The sequence below is a fragment of the Pimephales promelas genome, chromosome 2, assembly GCF_988280905.1.
Source record: "Pimephales promelas chromosome 2, fPimPro1.hap1.1, whole genome shotgun sequence".
Lineage (NCBI taxonomy): Eukaryota > Metazoa > Chordata > Actinopteri > Cypriniformes > Leuciscidae > Pimephales > Pimephales promelas.
The window spans coordinates 21670015-21690721 of record NC_142770.1 but is presented as its reverse complement, the minus strand read 5'-3'; the positions used below and the strand labels follow the sequence as shown (position 1 = coordinate 21690721).

The 20707-nt window shown below is 40.0% G+C and overlaps 1 protein-coding gene across 8 annotated transcripts in view; it reads right to left on the bottom strand.

Annotated features, from left to right (window-relative positions):
• dock3 (dedicator of cytokinesis 3) overlaps positions 1 to 20707 on the bottom strand; it is a 230941-nt gene that overhangs the window by 158338 nt on the left and 51896 nt on the right. For all 8 annotated transcript variants that reach the window (XR_005622340.2, XM_039668620.2, XM_089117902.1 and 5 more), the window contains 2 exons: positions 19737 to 19820; positions 4401 to 4441 (listed from right to left, as the gene is read on the bottom strand). Coding sequence is in view for 7 of the 8 variants with exons in the window: in XM_039668620.2 (XP_039524554.1) it covers positions 4401 to 4441; positions 19737 to 19820 (125 nt within the window). In the remaining variant the exon portion in view is untranslated. The remainder of the gene's footprint in view (positions 1 to 4400; positions 4442 to 19736; positions 19821 to 20707) is intronic.

Sequence of the window (20707 nt, the reverse complement as noted above, 5' to 3'; positions counted from 1 at the left end):
ACCCCCACTTGCCTAAAATCAGACGTGCGAGCCAAGTGTTAGTGTCATGGCCGAAGCAGCACAGAAAAACAAGAAAGCAAAGGTTTTATCGCAGCAAAGCAAAAAGACAAAAAGAGAAAGTGATCGCGTTAAAGGCAGAACGAGGACCAACATTGGGCCAGCGTTTTCTGGCGTGAGCTGAAGGAGGAGGACGGGGTGAACCGTTGCGTACTTGACTATCATGCTTATGGACTAGTAAGTACATTATGTTGCTTGCATACTATCTCTTTGTTTTTTTGTTTTTTGTCTGCCTTAGGGCCGGTTCACATATCGCGTCTTTTGCGCGCTCAAGTTCGTTATTTCAAATGTAGGCGCGCGGTATGCGCGCTCATAATGGAAGCGACGCGGTCGCGGTGCGACGCGCTCGTTTTTTCCAGGTGCGTCCGCGCCGCATCGAGATAAAAACATCTCAACTTTTCAGAATGCCGCAAGCGCACCGTAGGTCACGTGTCACGTCAACCAATCAGCTTCCTCGCCATTTTTGTTACCTCTTCTTAAAATATAATCAAACTGGTCCTTGTCCACTCTGAAATAGGCTTTGAACCTCCCAATTGTCCAGGCGGAGTTCCTGAATCAGCTGGTGAAATTCCCCATGGTTCTTGCGTTTTTGTAGTATGGGGTGCACCCAAACACTGCGGCGTTTTTTTACTTTTCTGAGTAAATAAATCTTGTAACAGAGTTACAGCAAAGGTTTTTCGGTGGTGGAAATCTATTGCTGAAATTTCCTTCATGTAATGGAGAGCGCAGCTGATGGTTGCTTAGCAACGACAGACGCCTCCGGAGTGCAACCGCCCTGGCGCTTCTTTGGAAAAAGGAGAACGCGTGCGCCTAGCGTTTTCTACGCGTTTTTGGGCGCGATATGTGAACGGCCCCTTACTATGTTACGGAAGCTATCTTATGTGCCGTTTATCTTCAAAATAAAGTTAACTGGTGTTTTAACTTCTAAACGGCGTGTACAAGTTTGGGAGGGGCTACATTTTTGCAAGTAAACATATAAGAAGTACAAAATCATATTTTAGGATACCTAACATGTCTGTGATATTCGTTTATTTTTCTTGCCTCAAGCTATAATGCAAATCGATTTGTAAAATTCGCAGATTCATTTATGGTAGCTTATTGACTAGCTTATTGGTAGCTTATCTACCACTCAAACATTGCATTGAAGTATCATATAGATTCAGTAAAACGGTAACCAATAGACTAGGATACTATAATGACGCTGGCTTGTAAACGTGAGCATCGCGAGCATTTGTCGTAAGAAAAAAAAAATAAAACTCATAAAAAAATTTTTTGATATGACATGCTGAAATATATGTACCTGGGATGAAGACATTTCACACGCGACGCTAGCAGAATACCTGCGTGTGACCTCCTCCGACACTTGTCAACAAATGCACGTTCATGTAGGATGACAGCGTTCACGACACTAGTAGAGGACAATACTGTTTCCCAACTGTAGGGGGACCCCGAGAGCAAAAACTACCTAGTGTTACTTTAACACACAAATTTGTTCTTTTTTTACCTTTATTTATAGAGTATCTGCAGTGCACAACGAGTTTATGTAAAAATATGTTTACACTGGACTTTACAATTTACTCAATTCGTTCGGTAAACAAATCGATTAGGGATGTTTGATGCAACAATTTACCAATTCGAATTATTTTGCACAGCGAGTCATTCTACTCTGCCAACTATGTCTAGTTGACTTTCACACCACATGTTTGAAATAGTAGAAATCACATTCTTGAAAGCAGCTCCAGGTAATGGCATGAGTTTCCCACCTCATTCACACTGTGAGCACAACCCTGTGGTTCTCTCAGCGCAGGCCTGGCACAGGGATTTAGGAACAGGTGCCAGCTCAGTGTCACCTCCACAGAAGATTAGCAAGGATTGGCCGCGGACCGCACTGCTCGGGACTCTGCTTACAGCGGGCATCACGGGCACCTCCGCCGGGCACTTTGAGGTCTTGCCATATAGTATACACACATACAGTGAACACAAAGGCAGCCCTATGGATTTCTCACCTCGAGTAAAGTGTCAACTGGCATGTAGGGTGGCACACCTGCGCCGAGCAGATGGCCAATGTGAGATATACACAATGCGACTCACGAGTTTGCTCATAGTAAGTTTATATATATATGTGATATTTGTAATATATAGTCTATTTTTGTACTAAATTAAAAATACTAGCATTCCCATCCATATTTTAACTAAATTAAATAGATGTGTATGAAAATCCTGAATTAAGTCATAAGTTGTAGAGAGGTCACATCCAAACAACCCTCCTGTTCATCCGAACATGTGATTTCAAGAATCGTCTGCCTGAAGGTCTTTATCGTTGGTGGTTTGGATGAGGGCTTCTTTATAGCTTAGCCGTAGCTCTGTAAAGGTCACCGCATGCATAAAACTTTCCGGCTGTCCTTTGTAGGGTGAACTTTACTCAAACAAAAGAAAATTGTTGGAAAATGTCAGCTACTGGATATGATCTGTCAACATACGGCTGAATGTAACATATTTGAATAGTGCTATACGATAATAAGACTTGAGACCGCTACTCAGTGTACACTGTAAAAAAGGATTAAAACAACTGAAGTGTACATAATGCTGTTCTGATGTCTTATGTGGTGATTCCCTGTACATTCTAGCGAGGTGTAAGAAATATTGTAGTATAGATGTGGAAAAGGCTATTTTTAAGCGAGAAAAGGAGACAAATAAGCTCAAAATGGCGCCTGCAGTAATACCTGCCTGTGCTTTCCTGCCCCTGAAGAAAACAGCTGTGGCAGACAAGATCTAAGTCACACAGAAAAACTGCCTTTAGAGGGGAATATTAGTGGTACGTCATGTCCTTGTCAGCTTTAGCTGGCATGTGGGGTCGGGAAACGCAGATATTCTTTCTTGTCTGTGAAGTAGATATTAGTCGCTCGCTACCTCTTTCTAAAGGCTCATTTCCACTGAGTGGTACGGTACAGCACCACCAACAGTACCCTTGCTTGATAGGCGTGGTGTTCGCCAGAAAAAAAGCGATCGATGTCATTTTCGTGCGAAGAAAGCGACATAGTAAACAACAATCGATGTTCTTGAACACGCCACTCACCTCGCTCTGCTACTCCGGTTATCCCTGTATGTACATTTTAGGCAAGAATACAACAAAATATCGAAACTTCTCTTCGATTTCATTTAAGGGGTCATGAACTGGCTTTTTAAAATTTATTATATTGTTGTCTGAGGTCAACTTATGACGTTCGCTTGGTTTTTTCGTTCAAAAACTTCAAAATGAATAAGTAATAGGCTATTTTCTACCCTAGTTTTGAGCCTAGCTGAAAAACGCTTGTTTTTTATGGGCGTCTCGCACTGAAGACTTGGAAGTAAACACCCACTGCTGTGAGTGGAGAACAGTTTTGCATATTATAATGAGTTTCGACTCACCTGTCGATGCACTTGGGGGAAATTGTTTTGAAAACGTCCAATGTTGTAAAATGGCAACCGAAATGATTCGCCCATACATGTTCGACCCATGAGCACAATTCCATTCTCGACTTGACTTCGGTCCTAAAATGTGACGTGAAAACAATGCCGATTGCCGACTGCCAACTCGGAAGAATACGCCGTGGTCAAACAAGGAGGTGCAGACTTTCCTTTGTTTCGTTGCCGAAGAGAGGATCCAGTGAGAGCTTTATGGGGCAACGAGGAACGAAAGACGTCGCTATGACGACCGGTAACTATTTGTGGCGGTGCTGTTTGCAATGGAAAACGGAGCGAAAAGCGAGCTGAGTCGAGTCGAGCCGAGGGGAGTGGAGTCGGTACTGGTAATGGAAAAGCGCCATTAGAGAGGCTGCATTATATACAACAATAGAAACAATAGCCCACGCGGCCTTTGAGAAAGCACTGCAAAGAGGGTCCCTTGCTGCTAAAATTTAGAAAGATCACTACTACATATTTCCAACCAGTCAAATGTCATGCATTGACTTCATTTTGTAGCACTGAAACAACAAGTCATTTCAACCATCTTCCTGTAGACAAGACAACTGTTACAAAGCAAGTGGATATTATGGGTTTCATTTTTGTGTGGGAGTCAGTTTGTCTCATTGATTGAAATCATATTGGACTGTTAATTTATAGGGATGTATTTTGTTTTTGTCAAAGACATTTCTGCAAAACAAATGGTTAGTTGCACTCATTTGCATAAGGCATTGCGTTTCCCTGCTTCAGGCATGGGTCACGACCTATCAGTCGAAAACTACAGTAGATGTTGGCTTGACATTCAAACAGGGTCACTGCAGACCACTGGATCAAAGCGGAAACAAACAAACAAACAAACTGTACAATCCATATTATTGAGTATGAACAATGCATCAGTTTACCTTGATTGTGGGTTTCTTGGTGGAAAACCCTCTGTACCATCCTGAAAAAGACAACACGCAAATGTTAGTTGAAAAACATTATAAATTACAGTAAATGAGATACTAACATCGGAAGCAATATGCCAAATGGGGAAAGAAATGTTAAAATGAAAATAATTTTTGATATTTTTACTAGAAAATTCCTATTAGGATAAAATATCAAAATTAAGAAAAGCGCCCCCCTATGATCAAAAGATACATTTTAAGCGTGTTAAGGGGCATCTTACTCTACATCAATAATATGCACTCATGAAATATATATCTTTTTTCTCAACATACTGTATGCTGTGTGCACACACTCTTGACTTTTTGAAGTACTTCACTGTTCCTAATGCATTGAATCGCATTTGCACAGTGACTATGCCATGCTGAATGCCATATCTTTTAGATGAGGTGGAACATAAAGACTGGAACTCATTGTACACTAAGGTCTGGGCCATCAATTTCACTGGCTGATGTCCAGAACGTCTCAGAAATTCTGCCTCCCAGCAGATTCAACACACTGCCGCAGAATCCAACCAACATCATAATAAGCTTTCAGTCGGTAATAAATGAGCTCAACTCAAATCTCAAGTCTCTGCACAGTATGTCACCTTAATAACACAGTAAGAAAGCCAGCTGTTAGCAATGTTAGCCACATAAAAAGCTACGCAATGACATTTAATCATGACTGAATAGTCGCCTTGAGTATTTGCTGTGTTATACATCTGTGAAATGGCTTCCGAACAAGAAACAAATGTAGGGTAGGACTTGAGATCCAGCAATAGGAAACCTCGATCAGAGCCACCATCCAATCAATTCCCCCTGGACAAGAACGTTTTTCTTGATCGAGAAGCCGTTTCACTCGGATATACATCACTAGCCTGGTTAAAACCAGACCATTCTCAGTTGTAACTGAGTTATGGTCTGAAAAAGCGTCATTGACAAATCATTTCCAGAGTAGCGTCACAAACGGACGTCGCGGATAGACCTAAAACCAATCAGAGTGATGAAGGAGATGACGTATGCAGAGCGGCGGCTGGCGGAGAAACATCTCTGAGTGTTGTTCTTTGCTCGGTTTTTAACAAAAAGGAAACGTTAAAATCTCTTAAAACAGATGCGATAGCTGATTCGAACGAGTGATGTTCGACGGCGGCATCCATCTTTTTAATAAAGGCTACAAAATCTGCTTCAAAATCCCAGCGCTGTCATCTTCGTGTAAAGCCTGCCCCCAACGTTTCTGGCTGGTGCCGCGATTTCGACGGATTGGAAATGGGCTTGAATGAGCTCTTTGCCAGACTAACTTTCAGAGCAAATCTAAATTTGGCGTAAGTTGTCTGGGTTTTCCCAGGCTAATACATCACAGCAGGGAAGAAGAGAATGTCGCAACTTGTCGAAAGCGAATGCCGAAAGCACCGTTTGCCAACTATGGTCGCAAATTCTGTCGTTAAAGGGATAGTTCACTTTTAAATTATTTTTTGGTATGTTTTAGCTTACCTTAAGGGCATCCAAGATGTATAGGTGTCTTTGTTTCCACAGTATTTTCAATTTTGATATTTTTAGGTCAAACCGTTCTTGTCTGTCATTCATATAATGGAGGTCTATGGGGTTCGGGTTCACTTCAAATAGCATGCACAGAGAAGTCCTAATTAAAAAAATTAAACTCGTAAATGTAAGTACACATTGATGGCCTAAGACACGAAACGAGCGGTTTGTGTGAGAAAACGAACAGTATTTATGTAGTTTTTACCTCTTGTAACCACAGCCACGTCCAATTTTCAATTTTGATACATCAACAGACAACGTTGATTTTTTTCGCAACCGCGCGAGAGATCACTTACGGCGCTTTCCAGCGCATGTGCAGACCGAAAGTGCCCACGCTCTCAGATCACTTGGGTGTGGCTGTGTTACAAGTTCGCATGTTCGTTTTCTCACACAAACCGCTCGTTTCGTGTCTTAGGCCATCAATGTGTACTTACATTTACGAGTTGCGTCTTTTTTTTTTGAATACATACAAATGTAATTTACGTCTTTGAGTTTGTCATGAGCTTTAAAGCAGCGTTTTTGAAGAGTATGCATACGTGTGAAAGTTCTCTACTATAAGAATGAGTCTAAAATAAAATAACTGAAAAAAATTAGAAATAGTCGTCAGATGCCATGTCTGTAATTTATAACCAAACATCTAGCGTTAATTCGATCTCAAACAGATTAATTGAAAGAAGTTATTACTGCACCACGAGTACGGTGCGTGACATCATTAACCAACGTGGTTGGACGACCAATTTGCGACAGTACGGTTTCGGGAAACAGTCGCTTTGATTTCTTCAACAATGCAACGTACTATGGTAGTTAAACAGTGAGTTACTTCGTTGAACGGAAAACACACCCCAGTTGAACATAGACAAGAGCTCATCCAATGGCATCATTTTATAGTGGGGCTACCTGACCAATGGCAAACAAGGGAAGTGTTCAGGAAACCCGTTTGAAAATGGTCAGAATCCTTCCTTGTTTAAAGAGCTCGAACATTTAAAGCAGTAGACGACAAAACTACACTTAGAATAAACAATGTTATGTCCAATGGTGTTATATAGTTATCATTACAGTTGTTGATCTTTGTGTGAACTTGCCTTGGTAACAATGCTGCCTTACCAAACCCTACGAACTGTGATGATGGCACATTTGGACTCGGTAGGGAATCTGTTTAAAAAGGGAAGTGAAATTGTTGGTGTGTGACGCAATTGTTAATGCAGCCATTTGTAAACAATTTGCCACGACAACTGTGGAAACTGTATATTCATAAGCTTGGCTGCTAACATCACTTTGTGGCCACCTGTGGCCATCTGTCTCGAACGCAACCCAGACTCTACTGCATTAATCATCGCAGTCTATCTTTGTTAGTATTCACCCCAGGTGCATCTTGAAAACGTGGGAGGTGCACTTTGTAATTAGCTATTTGGTTTATGCAAGAAATGAGCGGGTCACGTCAGTCAACGTTAGCCGTTTCCATTATCACTTTCCATTTAGCACCAAAACAAACCATGCTATTAGCTAATGAACAGCGTTGCCGGCAAAGGGTCGTGTGTCAGTCTGTGTGACATAAAATGTTACTGCTGTGTGCCGGGTCCAGATGGGTGTCAACACATTTTTAGCTTATTAGCAACGTGGGAATGATTTTGCCTTTATGTTGCTGGAAGCTGTTAGCAAACAAGATGTTTAGGTGTTCTCTAGAGAAGAATCCAGACCAAAACCTCCACCAAAAAGTGTTCAGTGCCGTATACAAACAGTGTGTGGAAGTGTTTGTGCTAGAGGCTGACTGTAGGCATTAGCTGTGATAGATTAGCAGACGGCTCATGTTTGCTGGCGAGAGACTTCCATGTGGACATGAGGAAACTCAGCATCAACACGCAGCTGCCAACAAACAAACACCTGATGAAATGTGTCATCTCTCTCTGTGCGTCTCAACAGGTTTACACAGCAGGGACTTGTTGAGCTGTCAGATTGTTCATGTTCACAGCTGCGAACGGTCACATGTCTATCTCAAGAGGGTTTGCTCTTTAGGGGGCCACACCCTTGTGGGACTAAAGCCGCCTTTCCACTGCACACGACAAACAACCGCCGTCGGACCGGAAGTCATTCATTTCCAATGGAGAGTCGTACGGGAGCTGCAGGGAGTTCCGATCATATGCCTATGCGGAAAATTCGGATCCGTTTTGAGCTTTGGATCCGTTGAAATATCTGAACTTCTGCGGCTAGACCGTATGCGACCGGCCAACCGGAAGTGATGTATTCTAATAAAAACTATGAGCGCGAGGCTAGAATTACCAATATTTGAACTCTTTAATTTTTTTCTGTAAACGCTCGCTCTGTAAAATGTTGGTTATAATTAACTACAGCAGAAAAAATATTTTATAATTATTAAACCAATATTTATACTACTATATTTTTATTTGAGATGAATTGAGGGTCATTTGTTTTGTGTAGATATATTCATGCATGCATTACATTTATTAATATCATTAATTTTACCATTGTGAATATCCTAGGGTAACGGTTGCTTCACGACCAATTTCAAAGTTCCGTGCGACTGACACTAGGGGGCGAAATGCGACAATCGTATGTGAATGTCGTGTGCAGTGGAAAGGCGGCTTAATACTAGACCACTACTGTCTGCCTGTCAGTCCATCTATGTGTCTGTCTACCTGTCTACCTACCTGACAGTGAGTGATATCTGTCTGTCTGTCTGTCTACTGACTGTGAGTACTATCTGTCTGTCTGTCTGTCTACCTGACTGTGAGTACTATCTGTCTGACTATCTGTCTGTCTGTCTGTCTATCTACCTGTCTATCTATCTACATGTCTATCTATCTATCTGACTGTGAGTACTATCTGTCTGTCTATCTATCTATCTATCTATCTATCTATCTATATATATACCTGACTGTGAGTACTACAGTATCTGTCTGTCTGTCTGTCTACCTGACTGTGAGTACTATCTGTCTGACTATCTGTCTGTATGTCTGTCTACCTGACTGTGAGTACTATCTGTCTGACTATCTGTCTGTATGTCTGTCTGTCTGTCTACCTGACTGTGAGTACTATCTGTCTGTCTGTCTGTCTGTCTACCTGACTGTGAGTACTATCTGTCTGACTATCTGTCTGTCTGTCTGTCTGTCTACCTGACTGTGAGTACTATCTGTCTGACTATCTGTCTGTATGTCTGTCTGTCTGTCTACCTGACTGTGAGTACTATATGTCTGACTGTCTGTCTGTCTGTCTGTCTGTCTACCTGACTGTGAGTACTATCTGTCTGTCTGACTATCTGTCTGTATGTCTGTCTGTCTATGTATCTACCTGTCTATCTATCTATCTTTCTATCTGACTGTGAGTATTATCTGTCTGTCTACCTGACTGTGAGTACTATCTGTCTGACTATCTGTCTGTATGTCTGTCTGTCTGTCTACCTGACTGTGAGTACTATATGTCTGACTGTCTGTCTGTCTGTCTGTCTGTCTACCTGACTGTGAGTACTATCTGTCTGACTATCTGTCTGTATGTCTGTCTGTCTGTCTATGTATCTACCTGTCCATCTATCTATCTTTCTATCTGACTGTGAGTATTATCTGTCTGTCTACCTGACTGTGAGTACTATCTGTCTGACTATCTGTCTGTATGTCTGTCTGTCTGTCTACCTGACTGTGAATACTATATGTCTGACTATCTGTCCGTCTGTCTGTCTACCTGACTGTGAGTACTATCTGTCTGACTATCTATCTGTCTGTCTGTCTGTCTACCTGACTGTGAGTACTATCTGTCTGTCTGACTATCTGTCTGTATGTCTGTCTGTCTATGTATCTACCTGTCTATCTATCTATCTTTCTATCTGACTGTGAGTATTATCTGTCTGTCTACCTGACTGTGAGTACTATCTGTCTGACTATCTGTCTGTATGTCTGTCTGTCTGTCTACCTGACTGTGAGTACTATATGTCTGACTGTCTGTCTGTCTGTCTGTCTACCTGACTGGGAGTACTATCTGTCTGACTATCTGTCTGTATGTCTGTCTGTCTGTCTATGTATCTACCTGTCCATCTATCTATCTTTCTATCTGACTGTGAGTATTATCTGTCTGTCTACCTGACTGTGAGTACTATCTGTCTGACTATCTGTCTGTATGTCTGTCTGTCTGTCTACCTGACTGTGAGTACTATATGTCTGACTATCTGTCTGTCTGTCTGTCTACCTGACTGTGAGTACTATCTGTCTGACTATCTGTCTGTATGTTTGTCTGTCTGTCTACCTGACTGTGAGTACTATCTGTCTGACTATCTTTCTATCTGACTGTGAGTATTATCTATCTGTCTGTCTGTCTGTCTGTCTACCTGACTGTGAGTACTATCTGTCTGACTATCTGTCTGTATGTCTGTCTGTCTATGTATCTACCTGTCTATCTATCTATATTTCTATCTGACTGTGAGTACTATCTGTCTGTCTGTCTGTCTGTCTGTCTATCTATCTATCTATCTGTCTGTCTCTTTCTGTATCTTTCTATCTGTCTACGTATCTCCTTGTCTGCATATCTATCTATGTATCTGTCTTTCTCCCTGTCTGTCTATTTATCTGTCTATATTCCTGTCTGTTTATGTATTAATGTACAGTATATGTCTGTCTTCCTATCTATCTACCTGTCTGTCTATCTGCTTTTCTATCTGTGTTGGTGTCTAAATGTATGTCTATATGTTTGTCTCTCTATCTACAAGTCTCTTTTTTGTCTGTTTACATACCTCCCTGTATATCTATCTGTCTGTTTGTCCAGCTGCAAGTCTGTGTCTGTCTGACTATGTATGTGTGTTATCTATATGTTTGTGTCTATATTTAAGGGCTGGGTGCTGTTTACAGTTAAAGGGAAACTCTCAATGAGCACAAACTATCAAATATCCCGTCAAGTCTTTAGACACACACTTCTCCCTCAAGTTCCCATTGGATGACACTGCAAAATCTTCAGTTCTGTTCAATCAGACCTGCCCACAATGACACTACAGAACCCGGAGCTTTCAAAAGCTTCGATTTTCCAGGCATCCATTACCTCAAAAGCATGGCACTGCAGCAAAACAATCAATACGTACAGCAAACTGCTAACCCTGTGAATCAGAGCACTGATTATCCCAGCCCTTGAGGCTAAAGCCAAAACTCTCACCTCACCTGGTGACCCACAGCTAATCCACTGTCCCATACAAACAATCAGTTGATCTATCAATAGACATTCAGTCCTTCAGAATGTGCAGTAAAGCATATTTTAAGATGTTTGTCATCATTTATTCACCCTCTTCTCCTTACAAATCTGTCTGACTTTCGTCAAAAAGTGAATAAAGAATGTGTTCAAGTCACCATTTCCCATTGAATAAGAGTAGATTTTGATGTACTATGTAGGACCAGGAATCTTGACAATAAGCGACAAATTGCACCAAGGACTGCTTAAATTCACACCATAGGTACAATTGGTGGGTTTTGTGTTTTGCCACTTTCACAGACTGAAACATATTTCTTCCCCCTTTAAAAGGCTGTAATTCACTGGCTGAGGTACAATGCGGCTTGCATCTCTCACGCTTTGCCTGCAGGCTCTGAATATCAGCTTGAGCCATGACCGTTGACAGCTCTTGGGAACGAGCATTTTTTATTACTGACCTTTAAACTGCGACACTCTGAAATTGAGCCACTTTTCTTTCAGGACCCAGAGGGGAGCTGAAGCGGAAATCTATGAAAACTTTGTTACCTAGAAGTGAATTTGCGCGGATTGCGTTTTCTGAATTACTTTTAAATTCAAATTGTATTAACATGCTGACCCATGTTTGTAATAAGTGGCTTTTTTCATGAATGCATTTAAAAAAAGAAGTACATACCCAATGTTTACTGGTTTGTGCAATTTGGGGAGGGTCTTCAATGATTTTTCAACACTTCCTCTAGGAGATCAAGCGAAAGTCACAAAAGCCATGTGCACGCTAATATGTTTTCGTTTGAAAACGCATCTTTTTCCTCACTGTTTTGGCCCCCGGTCCACACTGAGACGGCTTTTTTATTAAAGAAAACGAAGCTTTTTGAAAACACACTTCAAAGTGGCTAAATTTGAAAACGCTGTTTTTGCGTTGTAGTGACGACTGTCAAATCGTAGGTATTTAAAAACGATGATGCATGATGTTATGTGCAATTCACTTTCACACTGTTGCTAAAATATCACTCTTCATATCAATCCTGGAAAGATGACAGAAAATTTACTCAAATTCGCTGTCCAGCGGCAATACATGAGAGCAGTCGCGTTTTAGTCCAGAGTGCGACTGGTGAATGCTGAGACATTTTGAAAAATTTTATTTGATAAAATTATCCTGTCAGAAGAATTGCGCGATAACTTAATTTTTAATAATTTTTCCGTCAGTATCATCTCAGTGAGCTTTTGTGAGGTTTTACGCATGCGCTGTTAGGTGAAACGAAAACGGCATTTTCAAATGTTTCCGAATTAATGTAGACGGTACATGTATTCGTATTGAACCATTTCGGCTTGACGCTTCCCGTTCGGTACGCATACAAAACAGACCATTTTTCCTGCCGACAAAATTCGGCCAACATCAAATGGCAAGCGTAATGAAAGCGGAACGAAACTGCGCTACTCGTTATGTGCTTCACGAATCGTTTATCAGTTCGGACCAGCAACATCTGTGCAGCGCGAGCGGATCTCGATCAAGCAACACTGTTACCACACCGCGCTTAGAGATCCAGTAAAGAAAACATTGGAATTCGCCACTGAAGTAATAACATCGCTGCGAAAACTAGTGAGAAACATTCACATTTCTTCGTTATTAACCACAGATCTCCATTAGATCAAACAGCGCTGACGTGGAAACCAGGAGAAACATTGTGCCGTGAATGAACTAGTAATACTCTACGTCCACAGACCAGCAACATTCACCACGGATTTAATATAGTAACACTAACTGGAACCAGTTTGGCTGGAATGGTGAAATGCTTTCAGGTACTTCACACATCTTTTTCCAGCACTTCAAAACTCAAATATTATATAAATAAATATATATTTAAATGTTATTTTTAATGTGATGACCAAAACATTATTTGTTCATCCTTCAAAGATTTTTTTCTTTTAACAAATAGGAAATTTCTCTGGCATTTCTTTCTTTCTGCTGTATCGAAAACGTACCGAACCGTGACTTTAAGATTTAAGATTTTTGTGTACCGTTACACTCCTAATGTAGACGTAGCCAACGTAAACTGACACATTTTGAGCTGTTTCTTCTTGCTAGATCTAGTAGATCTTGCTTCATTTACTGCCTGGACAAGTGCTCTTCTCATAGCGTTCCTGATAAAGGAAGATTACTCAAGGAAAAAGTGAGTGAAGTCTCAATCAATACTAGAGGACTGACGTGCAACGGCTAATATCACATGATCGGTCCTGTTATCTGAGCGAGCCAGCACATCAAGACCAGGGTGCCGACGTACAGCTTTCATCAAAGCGATCGATGCTACGGCCATGAATCAGAGCCCTAGTCCTGAGATGGGTACACAACAATCCCATTAACTGCATCTGCAGGACTGAGGTAACAGGAGCCTAAAGCTAGCTAATAGTGCTGTTACGTTCAAAAGGTCACAAAAGAAAGCCAAACTAACCATAAATAAAACATGCGTGACGGTTCTGTAGGCTGAAGAACAGAGGCGCCCCGCAATTCTGTGTCGAAAGTCTCTCGGTTTCATTTAAAGGAGTAATTCACTTTAAAAAAAAAACTTTTGCTGATAATTTACTCACCCCCATGTCATCCAAGATGTCCATGTCTTTCTTTCCAAAACATTCCAGCATTTTTCTCCATATAATGCACTTCAGTGGGAACCAAACGGTTCAAGGTCCAAAAGACAGTTTCAGTACAAACTGCAAACTGTTCAAAGGGCTTTAAACGATTCCAGACGATGAATAAGGGTCTTATCAATTTAAAAAAAATAAAATAAAAACAAAGTTTAAGTTTTATAAGCTCAAATGCTCACCTTGCTCTGTTCTGTGATACGCGTTCGTGACTCTCCTGTTCAAACTCGTTCATTAAAATGAGCGAATCTTTTTCTGAGTCAATTCGTTCGTTTCGTTCGTTGAATGAACCAAACGACTCAAAAAAAGATTTATAGATAAGCATTTGTGCTTATAAAATTTAAAATTTGATTAGCGATGAGCGATCGTTTCGCTCGATAAGAGCCTTATTCATCGTCTGGAATCGTTTAAAGCCCTTTCAACAGTTTGCACTGAAACTGTCTTTTGGACCTTGAACCGTTTGGTTCCCAGTGAAGTCCATTATATGGAGAAAAATCCTGGAATGTTTTCATCAAAAACCTTAATTTCTTTTCGACTGCAGAAAGAAAGACATGGATATCTTGGATGACATGGGGGTGAGTAAATTATCAGCTCAAAGTTGATCATTTCAAAGGAATTATCAAATCAAAGTTTTTTTTTTAAAAGTGAACTACTCCTTTAAGTATTCAGAATTATCTGGGTTTCTAAAGTAAAGACTGCCGGCAGCACAAGTTACACACTGAGCGAAAAATGCAGAGACGGGAGATTTTGTCTTGCAATATACAGGACAATCTGAGCTAAGAGTGGGTGGAAAATGTTGATATGATATTTTGGCACTTTCTATGAAGAGGTTACACAAAAAAAAAAAAAATGGTTTGAAACTCTTTTAAAAAAATGTATGGTCATGAATAACCATCAGAAAATGCTTTCTGCTCACCTTAGGGGTCAAACTAAGTATACTATTACATGAGCTGTTTTGTTGCTGTTTTATTGTTTTAGAAACAAACACAAAATAAACTCGAATTGAATTAAATTAAAAATGATTACAACAGAGACGAATGGGTAACAGGGTTGAATTTGGCTTCACTTTATTTTCGATGGTCCATGACGTTCTACAAACTACAAGTAACTTTGCAACTACAGTAACTCTCATTAAAGAATTAGTAGACTGTTGAGGAATGTTAAAGTCCCTATGAAATCAAAATTGACCATACTTACTTTGTTTGCCTAAATTGATCGTTTTTTGGTGAACAATTCATACATGCAAGTCAATCCACACAAAAAAAAATGTTTGGCTTCATAATCTTTAATCAAATTTTGAAAATGCCCCTCCCCTCTGCATTGGAGGACCTTGCCCGATGACGTAGGCTTTACGGTTTGGGTGTCTCCTTAACATCCATAACCACGCCCCTCCAACTGACAGCTGCTGTGTGCTTGCGAGCGCTGAGCGAGACATTTTTCTAGATCCAATCAGGTGCTAGTTGGAAAAAAAAGCCACGCCCACTATTTTGCCTCATTTAGTATTCCGTTTCTCTCGGAAATACGTCACAACACTGGAGAAAAGTCGTTTGCAACTTCCGGTTCACGGGGACTTTAACCGTATGTTCACACCACCGCCGACTTGAGCGTCAAAGAAGCTCTGGCCGCCCTGTCGAGGACGCTTGTCAAAAAGTACGGGGAAGCTTGTTGCCGCTTTGAACGCTCTGACGTTGCAGGGAGAATAGAAGTGTCACAACATGAAATGTAATAAACAGAAAAAAACAAGCAATACATTGAAGAAACCTTTTTTTAATGACAGCATTTTTATAACCGTTTTGGTCACATTTGGTCGGGAAAAAATAGTTAGCTATTATTACTATTATTTGCTGTCAAATCGGTGTCACCATGAGCAAATTAATTGCATTCCCGCTTTAAAACGAGCGTTCGTAAATTATTTCAAATAAAAGTTGCGCTCATGCGGCCCCTATAAGCAAACAATGTCATGTCATAAATGATACGAAACCAGCAGGAATCACAGAAACGGCGATGATTAGCTTCTCTTCCATTTTCTCGGAACTAATGTTTTGGTAATAACGAAAGTTTACATTCATGTTTCTCCGGAATCAGTCAGTGTGAAGGACGTCTATATTCCGATTGGTTGCTGCCGTTTGCCGCTGCTTGCTGCTGAACCGCGTCATAGCTCATTACCATAAAGTTGAGCTTCTTTCAACTTTCTAAATGACGCTCAAAACGCCCAAAACAGCCAAAACGTGACGCCGAGGAATTTGACGCTCCTTGCAACTGAGAGAAAACAGCTTCCATTGAAAATGAATGACTTCCGGCCGCTTTGGAAGCTCAAGTTGGCGGCGGTGTGAACGTACAGTAAGGCCTGTTCACACCGGGACGAATTTCGCGTGCATTATTCGCTGACGTTTAACGCCTTGTGACTAAATAAAGGCTGCCAATGTGAGTGTGCACACTGAAGTGTAAAATCGTAATTTAAAAAAAAAAACGCCTCGGGTTTGTTTTCTTAGTTTGACGCGCTGTGACCAATGACATTGTTGCTTTTGCTCACGTGTTTGAAGCTTCTGAAGTTACAATAAAACACAACTTGGGGGCGCTCAAACACAAAACGGTCTTGCCGAGCACACCTATGCAACGGCGAAGAAGTAATACGCCAAGTAGCGTCGCCGTCTACACAACCAGGAAGAAATAAGACGAAGAAGATGCAAAGCAAGATGCATGTAGAGCTGCTGTTCTCGTTGGTGTCAGAACATAAAGAACTATGACAAACGCGACTGCGACTACAAACATCCTGATAAAAGAAAACTGATATGGAGTGGTGTTGCAGAGCAAATTGGCAACATCTAATGTCAGAGAATGAATTTGCATGTTCACTCGGCTCATCGTCAGTGAAAATCGCTTGGGTGTGAACACAAAAAACGCATTGAAAAACGCTGACGAATAACGCCCGCTGATATTCGTCCCGGTGTGTGTGGTTAGGTGTTAGGGTTCAGGTTAGTAAGATAAGTTACTTATAGTATATAGTACTATACACGTATACTATATATACACGTTTTCCTTCTCTATATGATACCAGAATCTATAAGATGACGCCAAATATCGACATTTTAATTAATAGAATAAGGCGCTCTAAATAGACTTCCCTGCTCCCAGCGTATCTTCATGGCTCCTCGAGGTGGCGCTCAATACATGAGTGAGGGAAACGTAAACATAAGTCAACTAGCCTATGAAAAAGAGGTTTTTAACAGGATGGCGAGTAAAATAATAGACGTCCCAGCCACATTTAAGTCCAAAGTCTGGACGCACTTCGACTTTATACCATTGATGGGACAAACAAAATCTACAAAGAGTATGTGATATATAAGAACTTCCTGGTAAAAGTAAAGTCCACGGGTGATACCACGAACATGAACGCCCCTCGCAATGCCATCACCCGGATCGCATCGAAAAATTTTAATTTACTTAAAGCGTTCAATTGAATTTACAGACGGCAAAAAAAGTTTGAACTTTAATAAACCTGCACCTTTTCACAGGGATTGTGTTTTCAAAGTTAGACAGATATCGAGATGTATTACTGAAGTAGGATTGTCTAGTAAAATATTGATTATTGGAATTATTGGTGGACCATCGAAATGAAGTGTTTTAACCTAAACTGAGCTGTTACTTTGTTGGACGAGATAGTTTGGAACCAAATGTTGGTTTATAATTTTCGGCTTTCTGTGTTTTCGATGTTATACAGTAGGGGGCGCTATTACTCATCTTCTGAACGAGTACAGAATCTCCTGATCAAAACACAGGAGAAGAAGAAGCAGAAACAAGTATTATCATATGCAATCAGATGCACATGTACAAACCCAATTCCATAAAAGTTGGGACACTGTACAAATTGTGAATAAAAACAGAATGCAATTATGTGGAAGTTTCAAATTTCAATATTATATTTAGAATACAACATAGATGACATATCAAATGTTTAAACTGAGAAAATGCATAATTTTAAGGGAAACATAAGTTGATTTTAAATTTCATGGCATCAACACATCTCAAAAAAGTTGGGACAAGGCCATTTTTACCACTGTGTGGCATCCCCTCTTCTTTTAATAACAGTCTGCAAACGTCTGGGGACTGAGGAGACAAGTTGCTCAAGTTTAGGAATAGGAATGTTGTCCCATTCTTGTCTAATAAAGGCTTCTAGCTGCTCAACTGTCTTAGGTCTTCTTTGTTGCATCTTCCTCTTTATGATGCGCCAAATGTTTTCTATGGGTGAAAGATCTGGACTGCAGGCTGGCCATTTCAGTACCCGGATCCTTCTTCTACGCAGCCATGATGTTGTAATTGATGCAGTATGTGGTTTGGCATTGTCTTGTTGGAAAATACAAGGTCTTCCCTGAAAGAGACGATGTCTGGATGGGAGCATATGTTGTTCTAGAACTTGGATATACCTTTCAGCATTGATGTGTACGCTGCCAATGCCACACGCACTCATGCAACCCCATACCATCAGAGATGCAGGCTTCTGAACTGAGCGCTGATAACAACTTGGGTTGTCCTTGTCCTCTTTAGTCCGGATGACATGGCGTCCCAGTTTTCCAAAAAGAACTTCAAATTTTGATTCGTCTGACCACAGAACAGTTTTCCACTTTGCTAGAGTCCACTTTAAATGAGCCTTGGCCCAGAGAAAACGCCTGCGCTTCAGGTTCCCGTTTAGATATGGCTTCTTTTTTGACCTATAGAGTTTTAGCCGGCAACGGTGAATGGCACGGTGGATTGTGTTCACTGACAATGTTTTCTGGAAGTATTCTTGAGCCCATGTTGCGATTTCCATTACAGTAGCATTCCTGTGTGTGATGCAGTGCCGTCTAAGGGCCCGAAGATCACGGGCATTCAGTATGGGTTTCCGGCCTTGACCCTTATGCACAGAGATTGTTCCAGATTCTCTGAATATTTGGATAATATTATGCACTGTAGATGATGATAACTTCAAACTCTTTGCAATTTTTCTCTGAGAAACTCCTTTCTGATATTGCTCCACTATTTTTTGCCTCAGCATTGGGGGAATTGGTGATCCTCTGCCCATCTTGACTTCTGAGAGAAACTGCCACTCTGAGAGGCTCTTTTTATACCCAATCATGTTGCCAATTGACCTAATAAGTTGCAAATTGGTCCTCCAGCTGTTCCTTATATGTACATTTAACTTTTCTGGCCTCTTATTGCTACCTGTCCCAACTTTTTTGGAATTTGTAGGTCTCATGAAATCCAAAAGGAGCCCATATTTGGCATGGCAATTCAAAATGTCTCACTTTCAACATTTGATATGTCATCTATGTTGTATTCTAAATATAATATTGAAATTTGAAACTTCCACATCATTGCATTCTGTTTTTATTCACAATTTGTACGGTGTCCCAACTTTTATGGAATTGGGTTTGTAAAATAACGCGATCATCAACATTAAACAGCATATAAATCAAAACTGGCTAATGTTACTGAATAAAATGTCGACCCAGGATGAGCTCTAGGACTCTCGAATTAGTCCATCTGTGTTTTAATTGTCGTTCCGACGTTGTCTTTGACAAAAAACGTGATTTTCTTAGCTTTGTACTGAAAATGTTCCTTTTTTTATGAAACTTGCTCACATTAAAGTGATGATTGAAAAAATTATGCATCAAGCTAGTATAAAACGAGATTTTGATTTAAAAGCAAAGTCTGTTCTTCCTTTTGATATTGCATATTCAGATATTCATACAACAAAATATTCACAGAGCCATGAAAATGATTAAAAAAAAAATGCTAGAGGGGGAATAATTAATTTACATTTCACATAAAAAGAGTTATTGTGTGATGAGACACCAATTTCTACTGTATTCATTGAATGTGTCTTTTATATATTATTAAGATTTTTCATCAACACCTGTACAAAAAAGGTTTTCCAAAAATATTAGCTTAAAAGTTTGATGGTACTCCTGGATAATGACTTACCCTCACACTTTTCCAGGATCTGAACCGTCTCTCCAAGTTCTAGAGTCAGACCGTGCGACACATGTCCTCGGAAACTACAGACCACTGCAAAAGACAAAAGAAAAGAAGAAAACGAGTTAGATTTGTTTTTAAAAGTGATGAGTGTAAAATCTTTGTTACTACCCTCCTAAGGAGATTTGCCTGTCTGCCATTGGTCAGATCACCCCGCCCCCTCCTCATGCTATTGGTTGAGTAAGCATTGCATTGTCAAGGACGTGATTTACTCAAGTTCTGTTTTTTCCCCTGCGGTTTCAGCCAAAATATAGTAACCAACTATATGTTATTATTAGGGCTGTCAAACAATTAATCGCGTTTAATCGCATCCAAAATAAAAGTTTGTGTTTACATAATATAAGTGGGTGCGCTGTGTATAATTAATTTGTGTATATATATATATATATATATATATATATATATATATATATATATATATATATGCATGTATATTTAAGAAAAAATATTTTATTTATATATAAAATACAAAGTATTTATATATAATATAAATTATATATAAATCTATACACAGTATATACATGAAAATATTTCTTAAATATAGCATGTGTGTATATATATATATATATATATATAGCCTATATATAAAATAATTAGACACAGTGCACCCACATATATTATGTAAACACAAACTTTTATTTTGGATGCGATTAATCGCGATTAATCGTTTGACAGCCCTAGTTATTATTACTCCAGTGACACTGAGAACTTGGCATCAGCCACCACTGTAATTAAGGCTTTTAATAAATAATAAATACTGACATTTAATTGAAGTTTTCACTCAAATTATGCTGATAATAATGTGATATACTGTATACTGCTTTACAAAGGTTCCACCAAAGTGCAAATGGACAGAGCAGCACAGTGGAAATAATAGGATTTATTTTCAATGAATGCATTCCGGAATAGAAAAAAAAAGG